Here is a 23021-nt window from a genome sequence, read left to right on the forward strand (position 1 = left end):
GACTTCTGGTCTCTGCTGCTTGTCCGCCATACACATTTTTTTAAGTTCTGTGAAGATATACTGTTGTGTGTGACTAGGTGTGAAAACATCATGGATGGACTAACAGAAATTAGTATTGGCGAGTCGCCTCAATGCTGCCCAGCTTGGAAATTTCTGAATTTGGATTCCTGTAAAACCATAAAAAAGATGTCTTGGAAAATTTGTGAACGATGACAAAGTATTATAATGACTCTCTTGCGTCCTTCCAGGCTTGATCACCACGACGTCGAGGAAGCTGGACCGAGAGCAGCAGTCGGAACACTTCCTGGAGGTAACGTACGACCGGCGCGGGGACTCGGGGGCCCTCCGATTTGTTTATCTTTAGTCGCCACCTGTCACGCCGCTAACGCAGCACACCGGCTGGAGGACGAGCCAGACGCCAAGCCCCTCCAGGCCCCCTCAGACGCTGATGAATGTCTGCAGGTTGGGACCCGGGCGTGGGGATTTCTTCAATGTAATCGTTCATCATTGGTTATCTCCTTGGCTCGGGCCGGCGAGGACTTTGTGTGTGTTTGTGTGTGAGTGTTAGATAAGCGCAGACACTGGGCGTCCAGATAGCGTCGCGATTAGCATTCGCGCTGCCCGCGCTGCATGCAGATGAAGCGGATAATCACGGTGTCGCTGCTTCACAAGGAAAAAAGTTTATCCTTGCTAAGACTTTTCACGCAACGTATTAACCGCCACTATGAAATGAAATAAACCCCCCGAGTGACCCCCGCCGAGATGTTTATCTGTCGCCGAATGATATCTCAGCCTCAGCGCGCACGGTGAGAGGACACCGGGGAAGACAATAACAACATAGATGCTCACTTCATTAGGTAGCCAATTTAATGAGAGCCAATAGAAGAGCTGGAGCAATAAATCCACTTTTGCAAATGCAACTTTAGATCATTAGGACACCAAGGAGTGTTTTCCAAATCTAGCCCATGGCGTCCGTTTCACTTTTGCCACATAAAATCTGGTCGTCATAGCCATCAGACGTTTCGACATTAAAAAAAAAAAGAGAATCTATACCCAAGTAACTCGGGGAGTCTGTGGAACATGGCGGTAAAGTTCAATGACTCCTCATCAAACACCCAACAGTCAAAAAAAATTCTGTCCCTGCGGCTAATTTCCCAGAGGAACACAAAATCTGGTAGGCATACGAACCCAAAAAGTCTCAAGAAGCCCAAAAACATTTCTGAAGTCTGGGGAAGAATGCAGTGTAGAGTATGATGGTAAAGTTTGAAATCTCGCCATCAAATTCCTTTAAAAATTGAAAATTCCATCCTTGAAGCAGTTTAATTTGAGAACATGAATTTTGGTAGCCTTGAATATAATGAGTAGACTCACCAAAAGTATCAACAAATTACATATTGTCCTAATGGACAAACATCATTTTGGTTTGAAGCAGACATATTGAGCTTAGTATTTTGGCCAGAGGTCCTTCAAAAGACATTTTCTTCCTTTGAGCGCCGTCTTCCTTCAAACTCTGCATGCTCACTTGAAAGTGGATGTAAATAGACAGTCGGAAATGGGCTCTCCATCTAAGAGCTGCCGTGGTTGGTGTGTGCCCGCGAGAGAGTGTAATCAAGAGTCCAGTCAGCAGTCAGGCAGCTCGCACTCGTGATGTGATCCAATCGATGTTGTGATGAGACCTTTGCCTCCACCACAGGCCTCGCTAATACAAAGAGATTTCCCATGAGCTTCACTCCTCACCGCCGCCGACGTGCATCTGCTTAAAGCACACAAAAACATTCCGCACACACAACCGTGTCCGTTTCCTAGGTGACGGTCATCGACGGGCCGGTGACCACCCGCCAGTCCACCGTGTGGGTCATGGTCCACGTGGAGGACGAGAACGACAACCCGCCCGTCTTCCCGGAGGTCACCTACCGCATCCGCCTGCCCGAGCGCGACCGCAATCGGCGCGGCGAGCCCGTCTACCGGGTCTTCGCGCACGACCGTGACCTGGGCGCCAACGCCAACGTCAGCTACAGCATCGTGGACGGTAACCGTGACGAGACTTTCAACGTGGACCCGCGCACCGCCATGGTGGTGTCCAAGAAGGCGGTGGCGGCCGGCACCTATCACGTCCTCACGGTAGGTCAAACTCGGGTTGCTTTTTTGGGCAAATTTTCCTCAGGCTTCAATCCACGTTTTATCATCCCAATGCATTTTTATGAGTCGGTCGGCAAAGATGAATTTGATAACCCGCAGATGGAATTGCTTTTTTATTTCGGTTTGCTTGCATTCAATCACGCTGACGAAAAGCTTGTTCAGGGGCCTTCATTTAAAAACAAATATCGTACAAAAGGAGTCACTTTTATTCTTTTTACACCACTTTACTGCATACATACGCTTTGTCTTTTCTGATTGGTCATGCCGAGTCTGTATCTGAAGGCGTACAAGACGAAGTTCATTGCTGTAGAATTCGCTTCGATGACATCATTTCGTCTGTCAGATCAAAGCGGAGGACGGCGGCGACCCCCCGCTGTGGTCCACGGTTAAGCTTCACGTGGAGTGGATTAGCCGGCCTGCGCCCTCGCCGCTGCCCCTGCTGTTCACCCAGCGCTGCTACAACTTCTCCGTACCCGAGACGGCCGCCGTGGCTCAACCGGTGGGAGTGGTCGCCGTGGGCCAATCCAACACCCCCGTTTGGTTCAACATCGTGGGTGAGGCCACTTGGAAACATCGATGGAAAATACCCTGACCACTTTTTGCGAAAGCGTCATCGGGTTGCAGTCTGTCAGCATCGATAGCGCCTTCTATTTTTACATGGGCGGGCGCGCACACTGAGTTCAATTTTATTTATTTGTTCTATCTGCGCAGCGACAGCATGTAATTGATTTTGATGACCTTTCACTGCACTGGTTTGTTCTCTACCACTGCCGCTGTTGTTCAAAATAATCAACACCATGCCGACGCGTTAATTAAAAAGGAGTTGATTAATACTACTCTGGCACAGAGAAAACATCGTAATTGTCATTTGCATCTTTCACGCTTCAGGGGCCACAATTTGAGTAGAACTTATCAGACCCAACTGGTGTCGAATGACATTGTATAGCGAGACAAAATTATTTCGCCATTTTGTACAATTAGATGCGGCTAAATTTGTGGCAACTGATTTGGGACTAAATTATTTTCTTCCCGGGGTACAAATCAGGGTTTGAATATTATGTCTTGGTAGAGAAATCAATAAATGCATCTCAACAAACACTTTTAGGGGAGAAGAAAACAGCTCAATCAGGGCAACAAATACTTCGAGACTCTTGGTAATGCAAATCTTTGGTGGGCCTAATTAAACATTGCGGTGCACCACAAGTGACCCACGTGCCATACTTTGCCTACCCCCCCATTTCACTTCCTATAGGCGTCCAAATAATTTTGTCTTTTCATTTCTTTTTAATTCTCTATGTGCAGGAGGACGCGTGGCCAGAGAAATGTTCTACATTCCTCAGAACGCGTGTGGAAGGAACTGCTCGCTTGACACAGGTAAGGTGAAAAAGAATTTGGTACATTCAGCCCAAACCTTGGGAGTATGAGTTGATTTCATTTGGGGCAGCGAATAGCAGAAAATATGATACAATTCCGAGATGTTCTATTCGGAATCAAATCATGAAGAAAAATATCTCAAAATGTGTTTTCCTTTTCAATCCATTAATGGAAATGACTCCCATGCTCAAACAGGTGGAACTCACTCAAACTCCAAGACGGATAGAATCAAACTGAATTTTTTAAATCACTGAATGACAAAATATTGTAATCGCTTCGCATCGGTGTTGCATGAAGTCAGCTCGGCTCATTCTGACAATCACCTCACATTTGTGGTGTGCGGCAAAACGCTTCTTTGAAGATATCTCTTTTCGGTAATACTCCCAGACAGCCAACCCCCGAGTGTAGTATTGACCATCTTCTCCTGAGGGAGGAAGCAACAACAAAGACCCCCTCCACCAAAAAAAATAAAAAAAGTAAGCCAATCACTGCAGTAGGCATCAGTATTCATGTGCTTGCGCGTGAAGCCCGAGCCCTCAGATATGTGCGGGGATGAGAGCGAGGATGGCCTTGAATAGCTAAGCTACATCAATTCTGTCTCTCGCTCTCTCTGTGTGACTTTAATCAAACATGACGCCTATAAACTGTACGCTGGCCTAGGCCGCGAGGTGGCCGGTGTTCGGCGAGCGATAAGGCAGATGTTGGCGAGGTCGCTAACGGCTGCCGGGCGGCACGTTGTCGCGTTTCACTTCACTTTACTGCGCTCGACTGCCGGGCCCAGATGGCCACAATAATTGCACGGTGAGGTCGAGACGCGAATGCTAACATGCTTACATGTGTTTGTGCGCAGGTAGTTTCGACATGCAGTTTGACCTCCAAGTGGGCGTGGCCACCCTGGTGGTGGCCAAGCCGCTGGACGCCGAAGTGCAGGCCTTCTACAACATGACGGTGCAGGTGACAGATGGTACCAATGTTGCCACCACACAGGTACACACTGAAGGGAACCTGCATGGCGGGGTGGAATTTATTTATTTTAGAACATGTGCCGCTTCAGGTATTCATCCGGGTCCAGGACAGCAACGACAACCCTCCAGCGTTCTCGCAACCGGCCTACGACGTCAGCGTTTCCGAGGACGTGGCGGTGGACACGGAGCTGCTGCGCCTTCGTGCGTCCGACATGGACGAGCGCAGCCGTCTCAGCTTCTCCATCTATGGCAGCGTGGACCTGGCTAGCATGCGCTTATTCCGGCTCAACCCGAGCACGGGGGCGCTCTTCACGGCCGACCAGCTGGATTACGAGGCCCGGACGCAGCACATCCTCACTGTCATGGTGGGCTCCTAGCATCAGTGTTAGCCTCCCTGATTTGATCTTGTTTATCATACCTTGTGGTCTGCTTCAGGTCAAAGACCAGGAGTTACCATTCAACCGGGACCTGGCTCGAATCCTGGTGGCGGTGGAGGATGCCAACGACAACGTCCCTTACTTCACCAGCACGGTTTACGATGCTGTCGCTTTTGAATCTTCCCCCGTCGGCACATCGGTCTTGCAAGTCACAGCGCTGGACAAGGACAATGGCGTTAATGGGCAACTCACCTTTACCATACAAGCAGGTTGGGATTAGTTTCAGTTTGCCTTTTTGGTTTTCATCTCGCTGTGTAGTATACAAAGTATTGTGTAGTATACACGATTGTATACGTGTTTGATTCCTTAGGCAATACGGGCGGCGTATTCGGCATCAATAACAACACAGGCCTCATCTTCATCGCCAAGGACGTGGACATCACTTCTGTGGGCTTTTACACACTCACCATAAGAGTCACTGACGGCGGATTTCCACGTCTAATGGCCACCGCTTCCGCCCGTATATCTTTGACGCTGTCCGACTTATCCAGACCCAAATTCTCCCAAAATGAGTACCAGGCCGAGGTAACGCACGGTGGGATGTGGGAGACCCGCAAAATGATAACCTATTGAGATCTGTTGTCGTTGCAGATCATGGAAAACAGCACGGCCGGAGCTTACGTGACCACCGTTAGCGCCTTGAGCCGCTCGGCACTTGTTTATGACATCACCAGGGGCAACGAGGAAAGGTGCTTCTTCATTAATCACCACACGGGTGTCATCAGCACGCGCAAACGCTTCGACTTTGAGGTCAGTTCTTATTTTGTGGACTCCTTTGATGAAGTGCGTATGCCATTTTGTGGGTTAGCCTTCTCAAAATTATATTGGAAATTCAGAGGAAAAAATATGGATTTTCTTTTGTTGGTATGTAATCTTTGCTTGGTCTTTGTTTTGGTCAGAAAATGGCCTCCTACTCCCTGATGGTTCGCGCCTCCAGCATGGCGGGCACAGAGGCCACTGCCGCAGTTGTGGTTCAAGTGGGCGACGTCAACGACAATGCGCCCGTCTTCCAGCAATTAAGGTCTCAAAACCCTTCGGGCATATTGGAGAGCGGAAGTCCTAATCTCGCTGTCGGACCTTCTGCGACAGGTACGCGGGGGCCATCAGCGAGGCGGCGCCGGTCAACAGCGTGGTCCTGGGGGACGACGGCAACCCGCTAGTCATCCGGGCGACAGACGCCGACCGCAATCACAACGCCCTGCTGGTGTTCCAGATCATAGACGAGACTGCTCGCATGTTCTTCAGCGTGGACCCTGGGACCGGATCCATCCGGTAGGTGCCGAGTTTTTGGACAAGGAAGCCAGTTTAAAAAAAAAAAGTCTCAAGAATCTTTTTTCTTTTTTTAAGGACCATTGCCAGTGTGGATTATGAGACCTTCCCCGAGTTTGTCTTCAGGGTTCACGTCAGAGACAGTGGACAGCCACCGCAAAGTGCCGAGCGCCCTGCTGAGGTGCTTATCAAAGTGAGTGGCCCTTCTGTGTACTTCTTTGCCTTCAACATCTTCACTCACTGTTGTGTGAATTTCAGGTGATCAACATCAACGACTCGCCGCCCAGATTCTCTCAGGACATTTACGAGAGCATCCTCCTGCTGCCCACCTACCCCGGAGTGGAGGTTCTCCGCGTGGAAGCCTTCGATCCGGACGTAAGCTTGGACCCTGAGCGCAAGACTCCCCAACTTGTCTACTCGCTGGTGGACCGCAACATGGAGCACTTCTCAGTGGAGCGGGGCAGCGGCGTGGTAACGGTCATCAATCAGAACCTCAGCAATGACCGTTATCGATTCAACGTGAAGGTCGGCCAATCGACGCTTCATTAGGCGCAAGCTAATAGCTACAAAATGGCCGCGAACACGCTCCGCTCGTCCGTGTTTCCGCGCTGCAGGTTTGGGACGGTCGTTTCTCCAGTGCGGCGTTGGTCACAGTGCTCATCCGCCAAACCGTCAACAGCGGCCTCTCCTTCGCCGTCCCCTTTTACACCGCCACGGTACGAGAGAACACCCGCAACGCCGGCGTCCTGGCCGTGGTCAACGCCGTCGGCCAGCGCCTCAACGAGCCTCTGAGATTCACACTGCTCAACCCCGGCGGGCTCTTCGCCGTGAGGCCCACCTGCGGGGCCTTGCTTACTGTCGGCGTCCCCTTTGACCGCGAGGAGCGGGACAGCTACGAGCTGGTGGTGGAGGTCCGCAGAGAGGAGGAAGTGCTGAAGGTGGCCAGAGTCACAGTCAGAGTGCAGGTAAGAATAACATCTCAGCAAACCCGCAAAATCAAGTCTCAATAAGAGAAAGTCAGTCATTTTAATTTGAAGCGGCCATTTTGGGTTTTTTTCCACAAGTCTTCCACTGCTTCCAGGTTGAGGACGACAACGATAACGCCCCCGAGTTTGTCAACCTCCCATACTATGCTACAGTGCGGGTGGAAGCGGAACCCGGCTCGTCCATTTTCACGGTGACGGCCACCGACCGAGACTTGGGCGTGAATGCTCAGGTGACCTACCGCCTGAAGGAGCCACACAGGAACTTTCAGGTAACAATGCAATGCAGCACAGTCGTGCAAACCAAGCCCTGATACAAATAGAAAAAAAAAATTTAAGCAGGACTTCAGTTCCCATAACATCTTTTACCCTACAGATGAACCCAGTGACGGGTGAGCTGACATTGACGCGAGCCTTCGAGGCCGACCTGTCTAACGCCGAGTTCAAGGTGGCGGTGGTGGCGTCGGACGGCGGCGCCCCCCCTTTGTCCAGTGAGGTGGAGCTTCCTGTTAGCGTGCTGAACCGAGCCATGCCGCTCTTCGACAAGCCCTTTTACGGCGTCACCGTGCCCGAGGACGTGGCCGTGTCCACTTCGCTGCTGAGCATCATCGCCAGCAGCCCAACGGGGCAGCCCATCGTTTTCACCTTGGCCGGCGGCGACCCGACGCGGCAGTTCGACATCGGCTTCGACACGGGCGCCGTCAGCGTGCTGTACCCGCTGGACTACGAGACGGCGCCGTACTACCGCCTCACGGTCAGGGCCACCGACACGCTGACGGGCGCCAGGTCCGAGGTGGACGTGGACGTGGTGGTGCAGGACGTCAACGACAACGCGCCTGTCTTCCAGAAGCCGGCGTACTCGGCCGTGCTGCCTGAGAACGCCATGATCGGAACCAGTGTCCTGCAGGTGCACAATTTTCAACATGGAAGCAAAAATAGTGATGCCATGAGTTTTTTCATCTTGGAAGAAGTTTGATCTTGTGAATTATTTCCCCAACAGAAATTTCATCTCAAATATTTACGACTTTATACCGGCCCAAAAATATCGGTCTATTGATTTTGAGCTTGGATGATTTAGTTAGCGCGTTATTCCAAAGCAGTGCAAATTTCCCCCGAATTTCCCTGAGAAAGCATCTGACCTTTGCCGAATAATAGAGCCCACTGTGGAAACATTTACTCAAGGCGAGGTGTAATTAAACTGTCTGGACTCACAGAGACGATGTAATTATAACGGACCACGTCATAAATCATCAACCAGAAAGCTCATTATTACTCTTGTTGTCACAGAGAGTATTTGCTCAATTGAGCATTTCTTCCACCCACTAAAAATCTGCTTTGTCTTTCCTGATCTATCAAGAACGACATTGATTTTTTTGGGAGATCAGGCCCAGAGTTATTGCAGCTATACATTTCTGCCAGTCCACTTGTAGTTGGTGCCGATAAATCTCGTCGGGGCAGCACCTTCATCACACTTGACGATGTCTGGGTGATTTCTAACCTTGTGGAGTTGACTCAGTAGAGTTGAGTGTTTTTTCATCGTTTTACATTTTGCTGATCAAAACCGTGGTCTGTGGATGGTCCCAGGTGTCTGCTCAGGATCAAGACTCGGACAAGAACTCCAGGGTGAGCTACGAGATGGTGTCGGACATCCACAACAGCAGTGACTACTTCCACGTGGAGCGCGACAGCGGCCTGCTGCTGACGGCGCGGCTGCTGGACTACGAGCGCAAGCCACGCTTCAACTTTGTGGTGCGCGCGACGGACGGCGGCGAGCCGGCGCTCAGCAGCGACGTCAGCGTCACGGTGGGCGTGGCCGACACCAACGACAACCCGCCCGACTTCAGCCAGACGCTCTACGAGGCCTTCGTCAGCCAGCTGGCGCCGCCGGGACACTTTGTCACCTGCGTTCAGGCCTCGGACGCCGACATGGGCGACACTCAAAGGCTCAGGTCAGTTGGTAGAAAAAAGTCAATACACCCCTTTTCAAATGAATGGAGGCCAAGAAAAAAAAATCTTCAAAAAAGAAACTTCCTCCCTTGAAAATCGATTGTCTGTGGCCCGAGTTTTAGTGATCTTTGTAGTGCAATTATCAAGTGAAAGTTATTGACTCGCCATCTTTTCCCCAGGTACAGCATCCTGTCTGGTAACGAGCGCATGACATTCTCCATGGAGGCGGAGAGCGGCATTCTGCGTCTATCTAACAAGAGGCGACAAGGCATGAAGCTGTCGTATCATCTCAACGTCTCCGTGTCTGACGGCGTCTTCACCAACACGGCTCAGGTGACGCCGCCATCCCGACCCGCTCGTTCCCTCAATTAGTCCACGCCCGGCGTCTGACGAGCGGCTCGGCCCCAGTCCTCCGAGGTTAATGTGTGTTCGCGTCACGTCGGATTTACTGATGAGAGCGGCTACCGAGTGGAACGCTGCGTCTCGTAGTTTTTACTCCGTCAGCTGTTTTGTAATCGCTTATATTAAGCGGGAACACGTCGCGAATCGCAACGAGGGCCACAACGGTGCTCCACTGCAGCGATCGCCCCACCCTCCCAAAAAAAAGTGGAAAATGTCCAGCACAGATATTATATAGTCATATTATATAGCATGATAAAGCCAACTGACATATTGATATAGCAGTTAGCATCCGCATCAATACATGCTCAGCATTTTGCCAAACCTGCCGGCGTTGCACAGGTGGTGGTCTACGTGCTGGGAGCCAACCTGTACAGTCCGGTGTTCAGTCAGAGGTTCTATCTGGCAGAAGTCCCAGAGAATGCACCGCCCGGGTCAAAGGTCACCCAGGTACCTTCATGTTGTGACTTCATCTGCTTTCGTGTTACTTGATCAATCTCTGCGTGTTGCCTTGCAGGTGCGCGCCACCGACGAGGACTCGGGACTGTTCGGCCAGATCACTTACTCCTTCATCAACGACTTTGGGAAGACTCGCTTCGCCGTGGACGCCGACGGACTCGTCACCACGGCGCAGAGGCTAGACAGAGAGGACCCTCTCAACAAAGACATCCTCCTTACTGTCATGGCACTGGATGGAGGAGGTACCACCAACCGCCATCGTTGTGTCCAGAACTTTCTGATGATCCACTTTTAGTTCCAACAAGTGTCAGCTCCATAAATTTGAGTTATCACTGCAGCATGAGCGTACGTGTCATCGGTCTGTATATTGCGTTCCAGGCCGGGCGTCGTTCTGCACCGTGCGAGTGGTTCTGGCGGATGAGAACGACAACGCGCCACGCTTCCGGGCGGTGGAGTACCGCATGAGCATCAAGGCCGACGTGGGCAAAGGCTCCCTGGTCACGCAGATCCAGGCCAGCGACCCCGATGCCGGCGCCAACGGCAGGATCGTCTACTCGCTCTACAGCGAAGCGCGCTTGTCCCTGGTTGACGTCCTGGAGGTCAGCCCCAATTAGCAGCTAATGTACACAGTTATTCATGTGGATGATGTCACAAGCACCTAATGATTTCCATCTCTTAACACTACACTTTAGTTCATTATGTCAGCAAATAATGATTGAGTGACCTGTCGAGCCAATGGCAACAGAATGAAAACAGGAAGTGACATATATACATACCTTGTTCACTGGAGCAATCGAAGTCCTTTGTTACCAGGTGGAGTCGGACAGCGGCTGGATGATGACCAAGAGCTCCGTGTTCCACCTCCAGGGGACGGTGCTGTCTTTCTTTGTCAAAGCCACCGACTGCGGCTCGCCAGCCAAACACTCGCTGGTGTCGGCCTTCATCCACGTGGTGCCCCCCGCCGCCTTCATCCCGTCCTTCAGCCAGCCCCAGTACTCCTTCACCGTCCCCGAGGACACGCCGGTCGGCACGGCACTGGGCTCCGTCTACATGGGCCCGGGCCAGAGCGCCACCTTCTCCGCCGTAGCCGGGGAGACGGCCGACAGCAACCGAGGCGGCACCTTCCTGGTGGAGGCCGACACGGGGCTGGTTCGCCTGGTCAAGCCCATGGACTACGAGCTGGTGCCCGTCTACCGCTTCAAGGTGGCCGCCGCCACCCGCAGGGACCTCATCGAGGCCATCGTCAGCGTGGACGTGGAAGTCAAGGTCGGTGGTGAGAACACTGGATAACGGATTTTTCATGTTGTAACAAAATGGAGGTATAGCAAAGTCACAGCCAAAAGGATTACAACCAGGAAAAAAAGAAAACTTCTGTGCACCGGGGCAGGTAATGGACGTGAATGACAACGAGCCGACCTTCGAGACAGACACGTACGTGGCCACAGTGATGGAGGGCATGCCGGTCGGCACCAGGGTGGTCCAAGTGCGAGCGCTGGACCCTGACTGGGGCTCCAACGGTCAGGTGGGTCACCGACGTGTGACGGCTGTAATAGATAAAATCGAGGTTGCACTTTATGCATGTCAATGTTCCCGCAGGTGACGTACAGCCTGGAAGAGGTGTCGTCGGGCGTCAAGTCCGCCTTCTCCATCGACAGCAAGACGGGCTGGCTCACTACTGCCGCCGACATGGACCACGAGATGCGCTCCAGCTACAGCTTCCGCGTGCTGGCGTCCGACCTGGGCGAGTCGCGCTCGCTGTGGTCCGGCGCCACCGTCACGGTGGCCGTGTCGGACGTCAACGACAATCCGCCGCGCTTCCAGCGGGAGCGGTACCGCGGTGCCGTCAAGGAAAGCGACCCGCCCGGCGAGGTGGTGGCCGTGCTCAAGACCAGCGATGATGACGGGACAGACCAGAACCGCATGGTCAGCTTTTACATCACAGGTGAGCTGCAAACTTTTCACACTTTGGTGAGATTCATGACATAATAAAATGTTGCAAACAACATCAGCATTTTTCCTATTAGGATGTTTTGCTTTACTACTTAAGTGTCTTCACGTATATCCAATTCATACAATTTCTATTTGCTTTGTGGTGAAAATCAATCATACAAAAAGCTTTCAAGTGCTTCCATTCTTCTCATTTGTCCTCATTTGTAGCCGTCTAGCATTTTCTAGTTTGCTCATTAGACTTGGCGTTCATTTCTTGTATACCTGATTATTATGCCGTAGCGAGATGGATTCATTCGGATTAGGAGAAGTGAGTTTAAAACCCTTCCTGGGATCAAGACGATGTGGCCGCGCCAGTCTTGTGAGACTTGTTATTCATGGCGGGACGTGTTTTGTATTCCGGATGAAGGGCGGCGTCGCGCCGCCTTGATATCCTGCCATTTAGCGCACTCGCTGGCCTAATGGAGGCGCTATAATCAAAGGTCACACGCCCAAATGCCGTGTACGCCTTGTCTCCACGGTGACACAGTCTGGACCTTTTTGAATTCCGACGCCTAGTCTCTGATGTCTACAACAAAACTTAAGGTCAGAGACCCGTACTCAAAAATCGTACGTTAGCTACGTTGAAGGCGTTGCGTTATCGTTGCACATGGCCAAACCCAGAAAACAGGTGAACCGTGATTGGTCGTTACTGTGATTAATCCAAATGCCGTGTTTAGACTAGTCGGGCACATACAATATATGATCGTGAAGAAATGTTTTTACTTGAGTTCCCCTTTAAGACCTGACAAAAATGGTCAGTTGTTGTGTTGGTGTGTGCATCAGGCGGTAACGTGGGCGGCGTGTTCGGTCTGGCGCTGGTGCAAGGCGAGTGGAAGGTGTACGTGAGCGGGCTGCTGGATCGCGAGCGTCAGGACCGCTACCTGCTCAACGTGACGGCCAGCGACGGCCTCTACGTGGCCCGCGCCGCCGTGGAGGTCACCGTCATGGACGCCAACGACAACAGCCCCGTCTGCAATCAGGTAGGTGAGGTGGCGCCAAAATGCCGACCCATAACCGCTGTTCAATGTTCAATCTTTTCTTCCCTCGCACTGCATGATTGAGTTTGTGCTTTTCCAAACTGGGATAGAAAGACCTTGGCGGAGGTTGACGCTCCACTGAGCACCATTCTAGTTTCCTATTCATTTGATATTTAATCAGTTCTCACCCCCAGGCATTTCCCCCATAATGCAAATCTTCCTCTGGGGCAATTTATGCTCCAAAAGACATTTATTTATGTAAACAATGTGCCTCATTACAGACAGGGGATGTTTTGCTGCTCTGGCATTTGCTGTCTCTCCTCCTTACTTACAATCTTGAGTGCTTTAATTTTCGTTACAAACTTTGTCAACTCAGCCACTTGATATGTTTACAATGCATAAAAGGCCTGAGATTGATTGCGTGTCTGTGTGGTGGTGGGGTGGGGTGGGGCATCGCGGAGGCCATTTTGGGATGTGGTCGATGGAGAGCATTTAACCTTGTTGGGTTAGCTTCTGTCAGCTGGGATAATGGATGTGCGTGTGTGTGCGTGTGTGTGTGAACGGCAGGCAGTGTACAGCGCCTCATTTCTGGAGGACGTGGCGGCCAACACGGGCGTGCTGACGGTGGGCGCGTCCGACATCGACTCGGGCTCCAGCGCCGAGATCCAGTACTCGCTCTTTGGCATTGGCGTGGAAGACTTCTACATGGACGCCAACACTGGTAGCTTTGTCTCCATAACAAATGTTCTGTTGGTTGTATCAAAAGTTTGAAACCATTTGTGGGATAAAAAGTAGTAAGTTAAGTTCGGTGTACTCAAAATTGTCTGTGATGTTTTCAAAGTTAGGTGAACTGATAGTTAAAAGTGTTCATCTTGTGTGTTTGCGTTTCAAGGCGAGCTTCGCACAGTGGCGCCCTTGGACCGCGAGAGCCGTCCCGCCTATAAGCTGATCGCCCAAGCCACGGACGGCGGTGGTCTCTTCTGCCGCTGCGACGTGTTGCTGAGGCTCCTGGATGTCAACGACAACGCGCCATCTTTTGCGACCTCACGTTACGTGGCTAGCGTGTATGAGAACGCTGCGCCCAACACGCTACTCACGCGGCTGCAGGCCACCGACCCGGACCAAGGCCTCAACCGGACCATCGTCTACTCCCTAGTGGACTCTGCTGATGGCTTCTTCTCTATTGACCCGGTGTCCGGGGTAGTGGTCCTAGAGAAACCCCTGGACCGGGAGAGCCAAGACTCATACCGGCTGCGTGTTCGGGCCACAGACCAAGCTGGGCTGCAGGGGGCGCTCTTCTCACAGGTTGGTGACCTAAAAAAACCTGACTGCAAAAAAAAAGAAAAGAAAAATGCAGACCTTTAATGTGAAATGACTAATTATGAAGGCTGAAAGTTAAGTAGGTGTGCACTGAATTTTATTTAACGTAAAGAATAGCGATAACTACTTGGTCACTTCTGGTCTTGATCGTCATGGTAACAAAAGACAAGAACTAATGAGCTTGTTCTTACTTGTTGACCTTGGGGGGATTTTGACCAGTTACGTGTCAGAAATATTTTCGTGGACTACCCTTTATATAAATAAATAATACATTTAGATAAGTAATACATTTATAAAATGCGAAAATATTTCTATCACGTAACCGGTCTGTGGCGCAAAAAAGGTTCGGGACCACTGAACTATACACTTGAGCTGCTGATAAAACCATACCTTGGTGCAATTTCAAATAATACAAGGCAGGGCTCCATTGTGTAGTGGTTAGTGCTTTGGACTCTCACCCCATCAACCCGAGTTCAAATCCCAGTGGGACCTAGAATATTTTATAATTGAAAGATTTGCAACACAGTTGCTCGTGTGCTGATCCATAAAAAAGGTTGGGGACAACTGAACGATACTAGTCACTTGTGAGCTGCTCCATAAAGCCATACCTTGGTACAATTTCATACACTACAAGCCAGGTCTCCATAGTGTAGTGGTTAGTCCTCAGGATTCTCACCCCACTGACCCCAGTTCAAATCCCACTGACCCCAGTTCAAATCCCACTGATTTGAGCTGCTCCATAAAACCATACCTTGGTACAATTTCATGTGATACAAGTCGGGGCTCAATATAGTAGTGGTTAATACTCTGGACTCTCACCCCAGTGAACTGAGTTCAAATCCCAGTGGGACTTTAAATCTTTTATCATGGAAAAATTTGCAACACAGTTGCTCGTGTGCTGATCCATAAAAAAGGTTGGGGACCACTGATCTATATTGGTCACTTGAGCTGCTCCATAAAACCATGCCTTGGTACAATTTCATCTAATACTAGCCAGGGCTCCTTAGTGTAGTGGTTAGTTCTCTGGACTCTCACCCCAGTGAACTGAGTTCAAATACCAGTGGGACTTTAAATCTTTTATCATAGAAAAATTTGCAACACAGTTGCTTGTGTGCTGATCCATAAAAAAGGTTGGGGACCACTGATCTATACGGCTCCTGAGCTGCTCCATAAAACCATACTTTGGTACAATTTCATATATTACAAGCCAGGGGTCAATAGTGTAGTGGTTAGTATTCTGGACTCTCACCCCGGTGACCCGAGTTCAAATCCCAGTGGGCCCTAAAATCTTTTATCATGGAAAAATGTGCAACACAGTTGCTCGTGTGCTGATCCAGAATAAAAGGTTGGGGACCACTGAACTATACTTGTCACTTGTGAGCTGCTCCATAAAACCATACCTTGGTACAATTTCATACACTACAAGCCAGGTCTCCATAGTCTAGTGGTTAGTCCTCTGGACTCTCACCCCACTGACCCCAGTTCAAATCCCACTGAGCCTTAAAATATTTTATCATGGAAAAATTTGCAACACAGTTGCTCATGTGCTGATCCATAAAACCATACACCTCCCTAAAGTTTAGGCCTAGGGTGAGGGCTCGGGCTCGGGCTATAGTTAGGATTAGGTTTGGGTTGAATCTAGGATTAGGGTTAGGGTTGAACCTAGGGTTAGGTTTAGGGTTGGGCCTAGGCTTAGTGTTGGAGCTAGGGTTAGGTTTGGAGCTAGGGTTGGGGTTAGAGTTGAGCCTAGGGTTAGGGTTAGGGTTGAATCTTGGGTTAGGGTTGGGCCTAGGGTTAGGGTTGGATCTAGGGTTGGGGTTAGAGTTGAGCCTAGGGTTGGGGTTAGGGTTGAACAAGGATTAGGGTTAGGGTTGGGCCTAGGGTTAGGCCGAGGGTTAGGGTTGGGCCTAAGCTTAGTGTTGGATCTAGGGTTGGGGTTAGAGTTGAGCCTAGGGTTAGGGTTGAACCTAGCATTAGGGTTAGGGTTGGGCCTAGGGTTAGGGTTGAACCTAGGGTTAGGTTTAGGGTTGGGCCAAGGCTTAGTGTTGGAGCTAGGGTTAGGGTTGAGCCTCGGGTTAGGGTTGAACCTAGCATTAGGGTTAGGGTTGGGCCTAGGATTAGGGTTAGGCCGAGGGTTACGGTTGGGCCTAGGCTTAGTGTTGGAGCTAGGGTTAGGGTTGGACTAGGGTTGGGGTTAGAGTTGAGCCTAGGGTTAGGGTTGGGGTTAGGGTTGAATCTAGGATTAGGGTTAGGCCTACGGTTAGGGTTAGGGTTGGGCCGAGGCTTAGTATTGGAGCTAGGGTTAGGGTTGGCTCTAGGGTTGGGGTTAGAGTTGAGCCTAGGGTTAGGGTTGGGGTTAGGGTTGAACTAGGATTAGGGTTGGGCCTAGGGTTAGGGTTAGGGTTGGGCCGAGGCTATTGGTGTAATGTGCTAATGGTCTTATGTGCTAATCGTCTTATGTGCTAATGGTCTTATGTGCTAATGGTCTTATGTGCAAATGTGCTAATGGTCTATGTGCTATGTGCTCATGGTTTAATGTGCTATGTGCTCATGGCCTAACGTGCTATGTGCTCATGGTTTAATGTGCTATGTGCTCATGGCCTAATGTGCTATGTGCTCATGGCCTAATGTGCTATGTGCTCATGGCCTAATGTGCTATGTGCTCATGGCCTAATGTGCTATGTGCTTATGGTTTAATTATCTTAGGGTTTAATGTGCTTAGTGCTTAGGGTTTAATGTGCTTAGTGCTTAGGAATTAATGTGCTTAGTGCTTAGGGTTTAATTATTTTAGGGTTTAATTTGATTAGGTCTTTATGTGCTTTGTGCTTAAGGTTTTATGTGCTTTGTGCTTAAGGTTTTATGTGTTTTGTGCTTAAGGTTTTATGTGCTTTATTAAGGTTTTATGTGCTCTGTGCTTAAGGTTTTATGTGCTTAAGGTTTTATGTGCTGGTTAGGGTTCTTGTTGCTCTTGCTGTGCTTAGGGTTAGGCTTGCTATGCTTAGGTTTAGGCTTGCTCTTGCTGTGCTTAAGGTTGTTGTCAGGGTTTGGTGTTAGGGTTAGGTTTCTTGTTAGTGTATGTTGTTAGGGTTAGGTTTCTTGTTAGGTTTCTTGTTAGGCTTCTTTTTAGGGTTAGGGTTAGTTTCTTGTTAGAGTTAGGTTTCTTGTTAGGGTTAGGTTTCTTGTTAGGGTTAGGGTTTGTGTTAGGCTTAGGCTTGCTTTTGCTGTGCTTAGGGTTAGGGTTAGGCTTGCTCTTGCTGTGCTTAGGGTTAGGGTTTGTGTTAGGCTTAGGCTTGCTTTTGCTGTGCTTAGGGTTAGGGTTAGGCTTGCTCTTGCTGTGCTTAGGGTTAGGGTTAGGGTTTGTGTTAGGCTTGCTTTTGCTGTGCTTAGGGTTAGGGTTAGGCTTGCTCTTGCTGTGCTTAGGGTTAGGGTTAGGGTTTGTGTTAGGCTTGCTTTTGCTGTGCTTAGGGTTAGGGTTAGGCTTGCTCTTGCTGTGCTTAGGGTTAGGGTTAGGGTTTGTGTTAGGCTTGCTTTTGCTGTGCTTAGGGTTAGGGTTAGGCTTGCTCTTGCTGTGCTTAGGGTTAGGGTTAGGCTTGCTCTTGCTGTGCTTAGGGTTAGGGTTTGTGTTAGGCTTAGGCTTGCTTTTGCTGTGCTGAGGCTTAGGGTTAGGCTTGCGCTTGCTGTGGTTAGGGTTAGGGTTAGGGTTTGTGTTAGGCTTAGGCTTGCTTTTGCTGTGCTGAGGCTTAGGGTTAGGCTTGCTCTTGCTGTGGTTAGGGTTAGGGTTAGGGTTTGTGTTAGGCTTAGGCTTGCTTTTGCTGTGCTGAGGCTTAGGGTTAGGCTTGCTCTTGCTGTGGTTAGGGTTAGGGTTAGGGTTTGTGTTAGGCTTGCTTTTGCTGTGCTGAGGCTTAGGGTTAGGCTTGCTCTTGCTGTGGTTAGGGTTAGGGTTAGGGTTTGTGTTAGGCTTAGGCTTGCTTTTGCTGTGCTGAGGCTTAGGGTTAGGCTTGCTCTTGCTGTGGTTAGGGTTAGGGTTAGGGTTTGTGTGAGGCTTAGGCTTGCTTTTGCTGTGCTGAGGCTTAGGGTTAGGCTTGCTCTTGCTGTGGTTAGGGTTAGGGTTTGTGTGAGGCTTAGGCTTGCTTTTGCTGTGCTGAGGCTTAGGGTTAGGCTTGCTCTTGCTGTGGTTAGGGTTAGGGTTAGGGTTTGTGTGAGGCTTAGGCTTGCTTTTGCTGTGCTGAGGCTTAGGGTTAGGCTTGCTCTTGCTGTGGTTAGGTTTAGGGTTAGGGTTTGTGTGAGGCTTAGGCTTGCTTTTGCTGTGCTGAGGCTTAGGGTTAGGCTTGCTCTTGCTGTGGTTAGGGTTAGGGTTTGTGTGAGGCTTAGGCTTGCTTTTGCTGTGCTGAGGCTTAGGGTTAGGCTTGCTCTTGCTGTGGTTAGGGTTAGGGTTAGGGTTTGTGTGAGGCTTAGGCTTGCTTTTGCTGTGCTGAGGCTTAGGGTTAGGCTTGCTCTTGCTGTGGTTAGGGTTAGGGTTAGGGTTTGTGTTAGGCTTGCTTTTGCTGTGCTGAGGCTTAGGGTTAGGCTTGCTCTTGCTGTGGTTAGGGTTAGGGTTAGGGTTTGTGTGAGGCTTAGGCTTGCTTTTGCTGTGCTGAGGCTTAGGGTTAGGCTTGCTCTTGCTGTGGTTAGGGTTAGGGTTAGGGTTTGTGTTAGGCTTGCTTTTGCTGTGCTGAGGCTTAGGGTTAGGCTTGCTCTTGCTGTGGTTAGGGTTAGGGTTAGGGTTTGTGTGAGGCTTAGGCTTGCTTTTGCTGTGCTGAGGCTTAGGGTTAGGCTTGCTCTTGCTGTGGTTAGGGTTAGGGTTAGGGTTAGGGTTTGTGTTAGGCTTAGGCTTGCTTTTACTGTGCTGAGGCTTAGGGTTAGGCTTGCTCTTGCTGTGGTTAGGGTTAGGGTTTGTGTGAGGCTTAGGCTTGCTTTTGCTGTGCCGAGGCTTAGGGTTAGGCTTGCTCTTGCTGTGGTTAGGGTTAGGGTTAGGGTTTGTGTGAGGCTTAGGCTTGCTTTTGCTGTGCTGAGGCTTAGGGTTAGGCTTGCTCTTGCTGTGGTTAGGGTTAGGGTTAGGGTTTGTGTGAGGCTTAGGCTTGCTTTTGCTGTGCTGAGGCTTAGGGTTAGGCTTGCTCTTGCTGTGGTTAGGGTTAGGGTTAGGGTTTGTGTGAGGCTTAGGCTTGCTTTTGCTGTGCTGAGGCTTAGGGTTAGGCTTGCTCTTGCTGTGGTTAGGGTTAGGGTTAGGGTTTGTGTTAGGCTTGCTTTTGCTGTGCTGAGGCTTAGGGTTAGGCTTGCTCTTGCTGTGGTTAGGGTTAGGGTTAGGGTTTGTGTGAGGCTTAGGCTTGCTTTTGCTGTGCTGAGGCTTAGGGTTAGGCTTGCTCTTGCTGTGGTTAGGGTTAGGGTTAGGGTTTGTGTGAGGCTTAGGCTTGCTTTTGCTGTGCTGAGGCTTAGGGTTAGGCTTGCTCTTGCTGTGGTTAGGGTTAGGGTTAGGGTTTGTGTTAGGCTTGCTTTTGCTGTGCTGAGGCTTAGGGTTAGGCTTGCTCTTGCTGTGGTTAGGGTTAGGGTTTGTGTGAGGCTTAGGCTTGCTTTTGCTGTGCTGAGGCTTAGGGTTAGGCTTGCTCTTGCTGTGGTTAGGGTTAGGGTTAGGGTTAGGGTTTGTGTTAGGCTTGCTTTTGCTGTGCTGAGGCTTAGGCTTGCTCTTGCTGTGGTTAGGGTTAGGGTTAGGGTTTGTGTTAGGCTTAGGCTTGCTTTTGCTGTGCTGAGGCTTAGGGTTAGGCTTGCTCTTGCTGTGGTTAGGGTTAGGGTTTGTGTGAGGCTTAGGCTTGCTTTTGCTGTGCTGAGGCTTAGGGTTAGGCTTGCTCTTGCTGTGGTTAGGGTTAGGGTTTGTGTGAGGCTTAGGCTTGCTTTTGCTGTGCTGAGGCTTAGGGTTAGGCTTGCTCTTGCTGTGGTTAGGGTTAGGGTTAGGGTTTGTGTGAGGCTTAGGCTTGCTTTTGCTGTGCTGAGGCTTAGGGTTAGGCTTGCTCTTGCTGTGGTTAGGGTTAGGGTTAGGGTTTGTGTGAGGCTTAGGCTTGCTTTTGCTGTGCTGAGGCTTAGGGTTAGGCTTGCTCTTGCTGTGGTTAGGGTTAGGGTTTGTGTGAGGCTTAGGCTTGCTTTTGCTGTGCTGAGGCTTAGGGTTAGGCTTGCTCTTGCTGTGGTTAGGGTTAGGGTTAGGGTTTGTGTGAGGCTTAGGCTTGCTTTTGCTGTGCTGAGGCTTAGGGTTAGGCTTGCTCTTGCTGTGGTTAGGGTTAGGGTTAGGGTTTGTGTTAGGCTTGCTTTTGCTGTGCTGAGGCTTAGGGTTAGGCTTGCTCTTGCTGTGGTTAGGGTTAGGGTTAGGGTTTGTGTGAGGCTTAGGCTTGCTTTTGCTGTGCTGAGGCTTAGGGTTAGGCTTGCTCTTGCTGTGGTTAGGGTTAGGGTTAGGGTTAGGGTTTGTGTTAGGCTTAGGCTTGCTTTTACTGTGCTGAGGCTTAGGGTTAGGCTTGCTCTTGCTGTGGTTAGGGTTAGGGTTTGTGTGAGGCTTAGGCTTGCTTTTGCTGTGCCGAGGCTTAGGGTTAGGCTTGCTCTTGCTGTGGTTAGGGTTAGGGTTAGGGTTTGTGTGAGGCTTAGGCTTGCTTTTGCTGTGCTGAGGCTTAGGGTTAGGCTTGCTCTTGCTGTGGTTAGGGTTAGGGTTAGGGTTTGTGTGAGGCTTAGGCTTGCTTTTGCTGTGCTGAGGCTTAGGGTTAGGCTTGCTCTTGCTGTGGTTAGGGTTAGGGTTAGGGTTTGTGTGAGGCTTAGGCTTGCTTTTGCTGTGCTGAGGCTTAGGGTTAGGCTTGCTCTTGCTGTGGTTAGGGTTAGGGTTAGGGTTTGTGTTAGGCTTGCTTTTGCTGTGCTGAGGCTTAGGGTTAGGCTTGCTCTTGCTGTGGTTAGGGTTAGGGTTAGGGTTTGTGTGAGGCTTAGGCTTGCTTTTGCTGTGCTGAGGCTTAGGGTTAGGCTTGCTCTTGCTGTGGTTAGGGTTAGGGTTAGGGTTTGTGTTAGGCTTGCTTTTGCTGTGCTGAGGCTTAGGCTTGCTCTTGCTGTGGTTAGGGTTAGGGTTAGGGTTTGTGTTAGGCTTAGGCTTGCTTTTGCTGTGCTGAGGCTTAGGGTTAGGCTTGCTCTTGCTGTGGTTAGGGTTAGGGTTTGTGTGAGGCTTAGGCTTGCTTTTGCTGTGCTGAGGCTTAGGGTTAGGCTTGCTCTTGCTGTGGTTAGGGTTAGGGTTTGTGTGAGGCTTAGGCTTGCTTTTGCTGTGCTGAGGCTTAGGGTTAGGCTTGCTCTTGCTGTGGTTAGGGTTAGGGTTAGGGTTTGTGTGAGGCTTAGGCTTGCTTTTGCTGTGCTGAGGCTTAGGGTTAGGCTTGCTCTTGCTGTGGTTAGGGTTAGGGTTAGGGTTTGTGTTAGGCTTGCTTTTGCTGTGCTGAGGCTTAGGGTTAGGCTTGCTCTTGCTGTGGTTAGGGTTAGGGTTAGGGTTTGTGTGAGGCTTAGGCTTGCTTTTGCTGTGCTGAGGCTTAGGGTTAGGCTTGCTCTTGCTGTGGTTAGGGTTAGGGTTAGGGTTAGGGTTTGTGTTAGGCTTAGGCTTGCTTTTACTGTGCTGAGGCTTAGGGTTAGGCTTGCTCTTGCTGTGGTTAGGGTTAGGGTTTGTGTGAGGCTTAGGCTTGCTTTTGCTGTGCCGAGGCTTAGGGTTAGGCTTGCTCTTGCTGTGGTTAGGGTTAGGGTTAGGGTTTGTGTGAGGCTTAGGCTTGCTTTTGCTGTGCTGAGGCTTAGGGTTAGGCTTGCTCTTGCTGTGGTTAGGGTTAGGGTTAGGGTTTGTGTGAGGCTTAGTCTTGCTTTTGCTGTGCTGAGGCTTAGGGTTAGGCTTGCTCTTGCTGTGGTTAGGGTTAGGGTTAGGGTTTGTGTGAGGCTTAGGCTTGCTTTTGCTGTGCTGAGGCTTAGGGTTAGGCTTGCTCTTGCTGTGGTTAGGGTTAGGGTTAGGGTTTGTGTTAGGCTTGCTTTTGCTGTGCTGAGGCTTAGGGTTAGGCTTGCTCTCGCTGTGGTTAGGGTTAGGGTTTGTGTGAGGCTTAGGCTTGCTTTTGCTGTGCTGAGGCTTAGGGTTAGGCTTGCTCTTGCTGTGGTTAGGGTTAGGGTTAGGGTTAGGGTTTGTGTTAGGCTTGCTTTTGCTGTGCTGAGGCTTAGGCTTGCTCTTGCTGTGGTTAGGGTTAGGGTTAGGGTTTGTGTTAGGCTTAGGCTTGCTTTTGCTGTGCTGAGGCTTAGGGTTAGGCTTGCTCTTGCTGTGGTTAGGGTTAGGGTTTGTGTGAGGCTTAGGCTTGCTTTTGCTGTGCTGAGGCTTAGGGTTAGGCTTGCTCTTGCTGTGGTTAGGGTTAGGGTTTGTGTGAGGCTTAGGCTTGCTTTTGCTGTGCTGAGGCTTAGGGTTAGGCTTGCTCTTGCTGTGGTTAGGGTTAGGGTTAGGGTTTGTGTGAGGCTTAGGCTTGCTTTTGCTGTGCTGAGGCTTAGGGTTAGGCTTGCTCTTGCTGTGGTTAGGGTTAGGGTTAGGGTTTGTGTGAGGCTTAGGCTTGCTTTTGCTGTGCTGAGGCTTAGGGTTAGGCTTGCTCTTGCTGTGGTTAGGGTTAGGGTTTGTGTGAGGCTTAGGCTTGCTTTTGCTGTGCTGAGGCTTAGGGTTAGGCTTGCTCTTGCTGTGGTTAGGGTTAGGGTTAGGGTTTG

The 23021-nt window shown here is 50.4% G+C and overlaps 1 protein-coding gene across 3 annotated transcripts in view; it reads left to right on the forward strand.

Moving 5' to 3' along the window:
• The window catches only part of fat3b (FAT atypical cadherin 3b), a 53231-nt gene that overhangs the window by 14242 nt on the left and 15968 nt on the right, over positions 1-23021 (forward strand). For all 3 annotated transcript variants that reach the window (XR_015863026.1, XM_088398353.1, XM_088398352.1), the window contains exons 7-33: positions 249-310; positions 1807-2121; positions 2483-2693; positions 3442-3513; positions 4364-4500; positions 4568-4843; positions 4914-5124; positions 5226-5440; positions 5507-5665; positions 5815-5936; positions 6005-6187; positions 6263-6377; positions 6443-6709; positions 6799-7149; positions 7266-7439; positions 7544-8074; positions 8752-9116; positions 9294-9447; positions 9856-9963; positions 10031-10214; positions 10351-10571; positions 10786-11238; positions 11360-11494; positions 11569-11914; positions 12745-12941; positions 13506-13659; positions 13831-14243. Coding sequence is in view for 2 of the 3 variants with exons in the window: in XM_088398353.1 (XP_088254479.1) it covers positions 249-310; positions 1807-2121; positions 2483-2693; positions 3442-3513; positions 4364-4500; positions 4568-4843; positions 4914-5124; positions 5226-5440; positions 5507-5665; positions 5815-5936; positions 6005-6187; positions 6263-6377; positions 6443-6709; positions 6799-7149; positions 7266-7439; positions 7544-8074; positions 8752-9116; positions 9294-9447; positions 9856-9963; positions 10031-10214; positions 10351-10571; positions 10786-11238; positions 11360-11494; positions 11569-11914; positions 12745-12941; positions 13506-13659; positions 13831-14243 (6131 nt within the window). In the remaining variant the exon portion in view is untranslated. The remainder of the gene's footprint in view (positions 1-248; positions 311-1806; positions 2122-2482; positions 2694-3441; positions 3514-4363; positions 4501-4567; positions 4844-4913; positions 5125-5225; positions 5441-5506; positions 5666-5814; positions 5937-6004; positions 6188-6262; positions 6378-6442; positions 6710-6798; positions 7150-7265; positions 7440-7543; positions 8075-8751; positions 9117-9293; positions 9448-9855; positions 9964-10030; positions 10215-10350; positions 10572-10785; positions 11239-11359; positions 11495-11568; positions 11915-12744; positions 12942-13505; positions 13660-13830; positions 14244-23021) is intronic.

The sequence above is a fragment of the Syngnathus floridae genome, chromosome 15, assembly GCF_059516105.1.
Source record: "Syngnathus floridae isolate MCC-2025c chromosome 15, RoL_Sflo_1.0, whole genome shotgun sequence".
NCBI lineage: Eukaryota > Metazoa > Chordata > Actinopteri > Syngnathiformes > Syngnathidae > Syngnathus > Syngnathus floridae.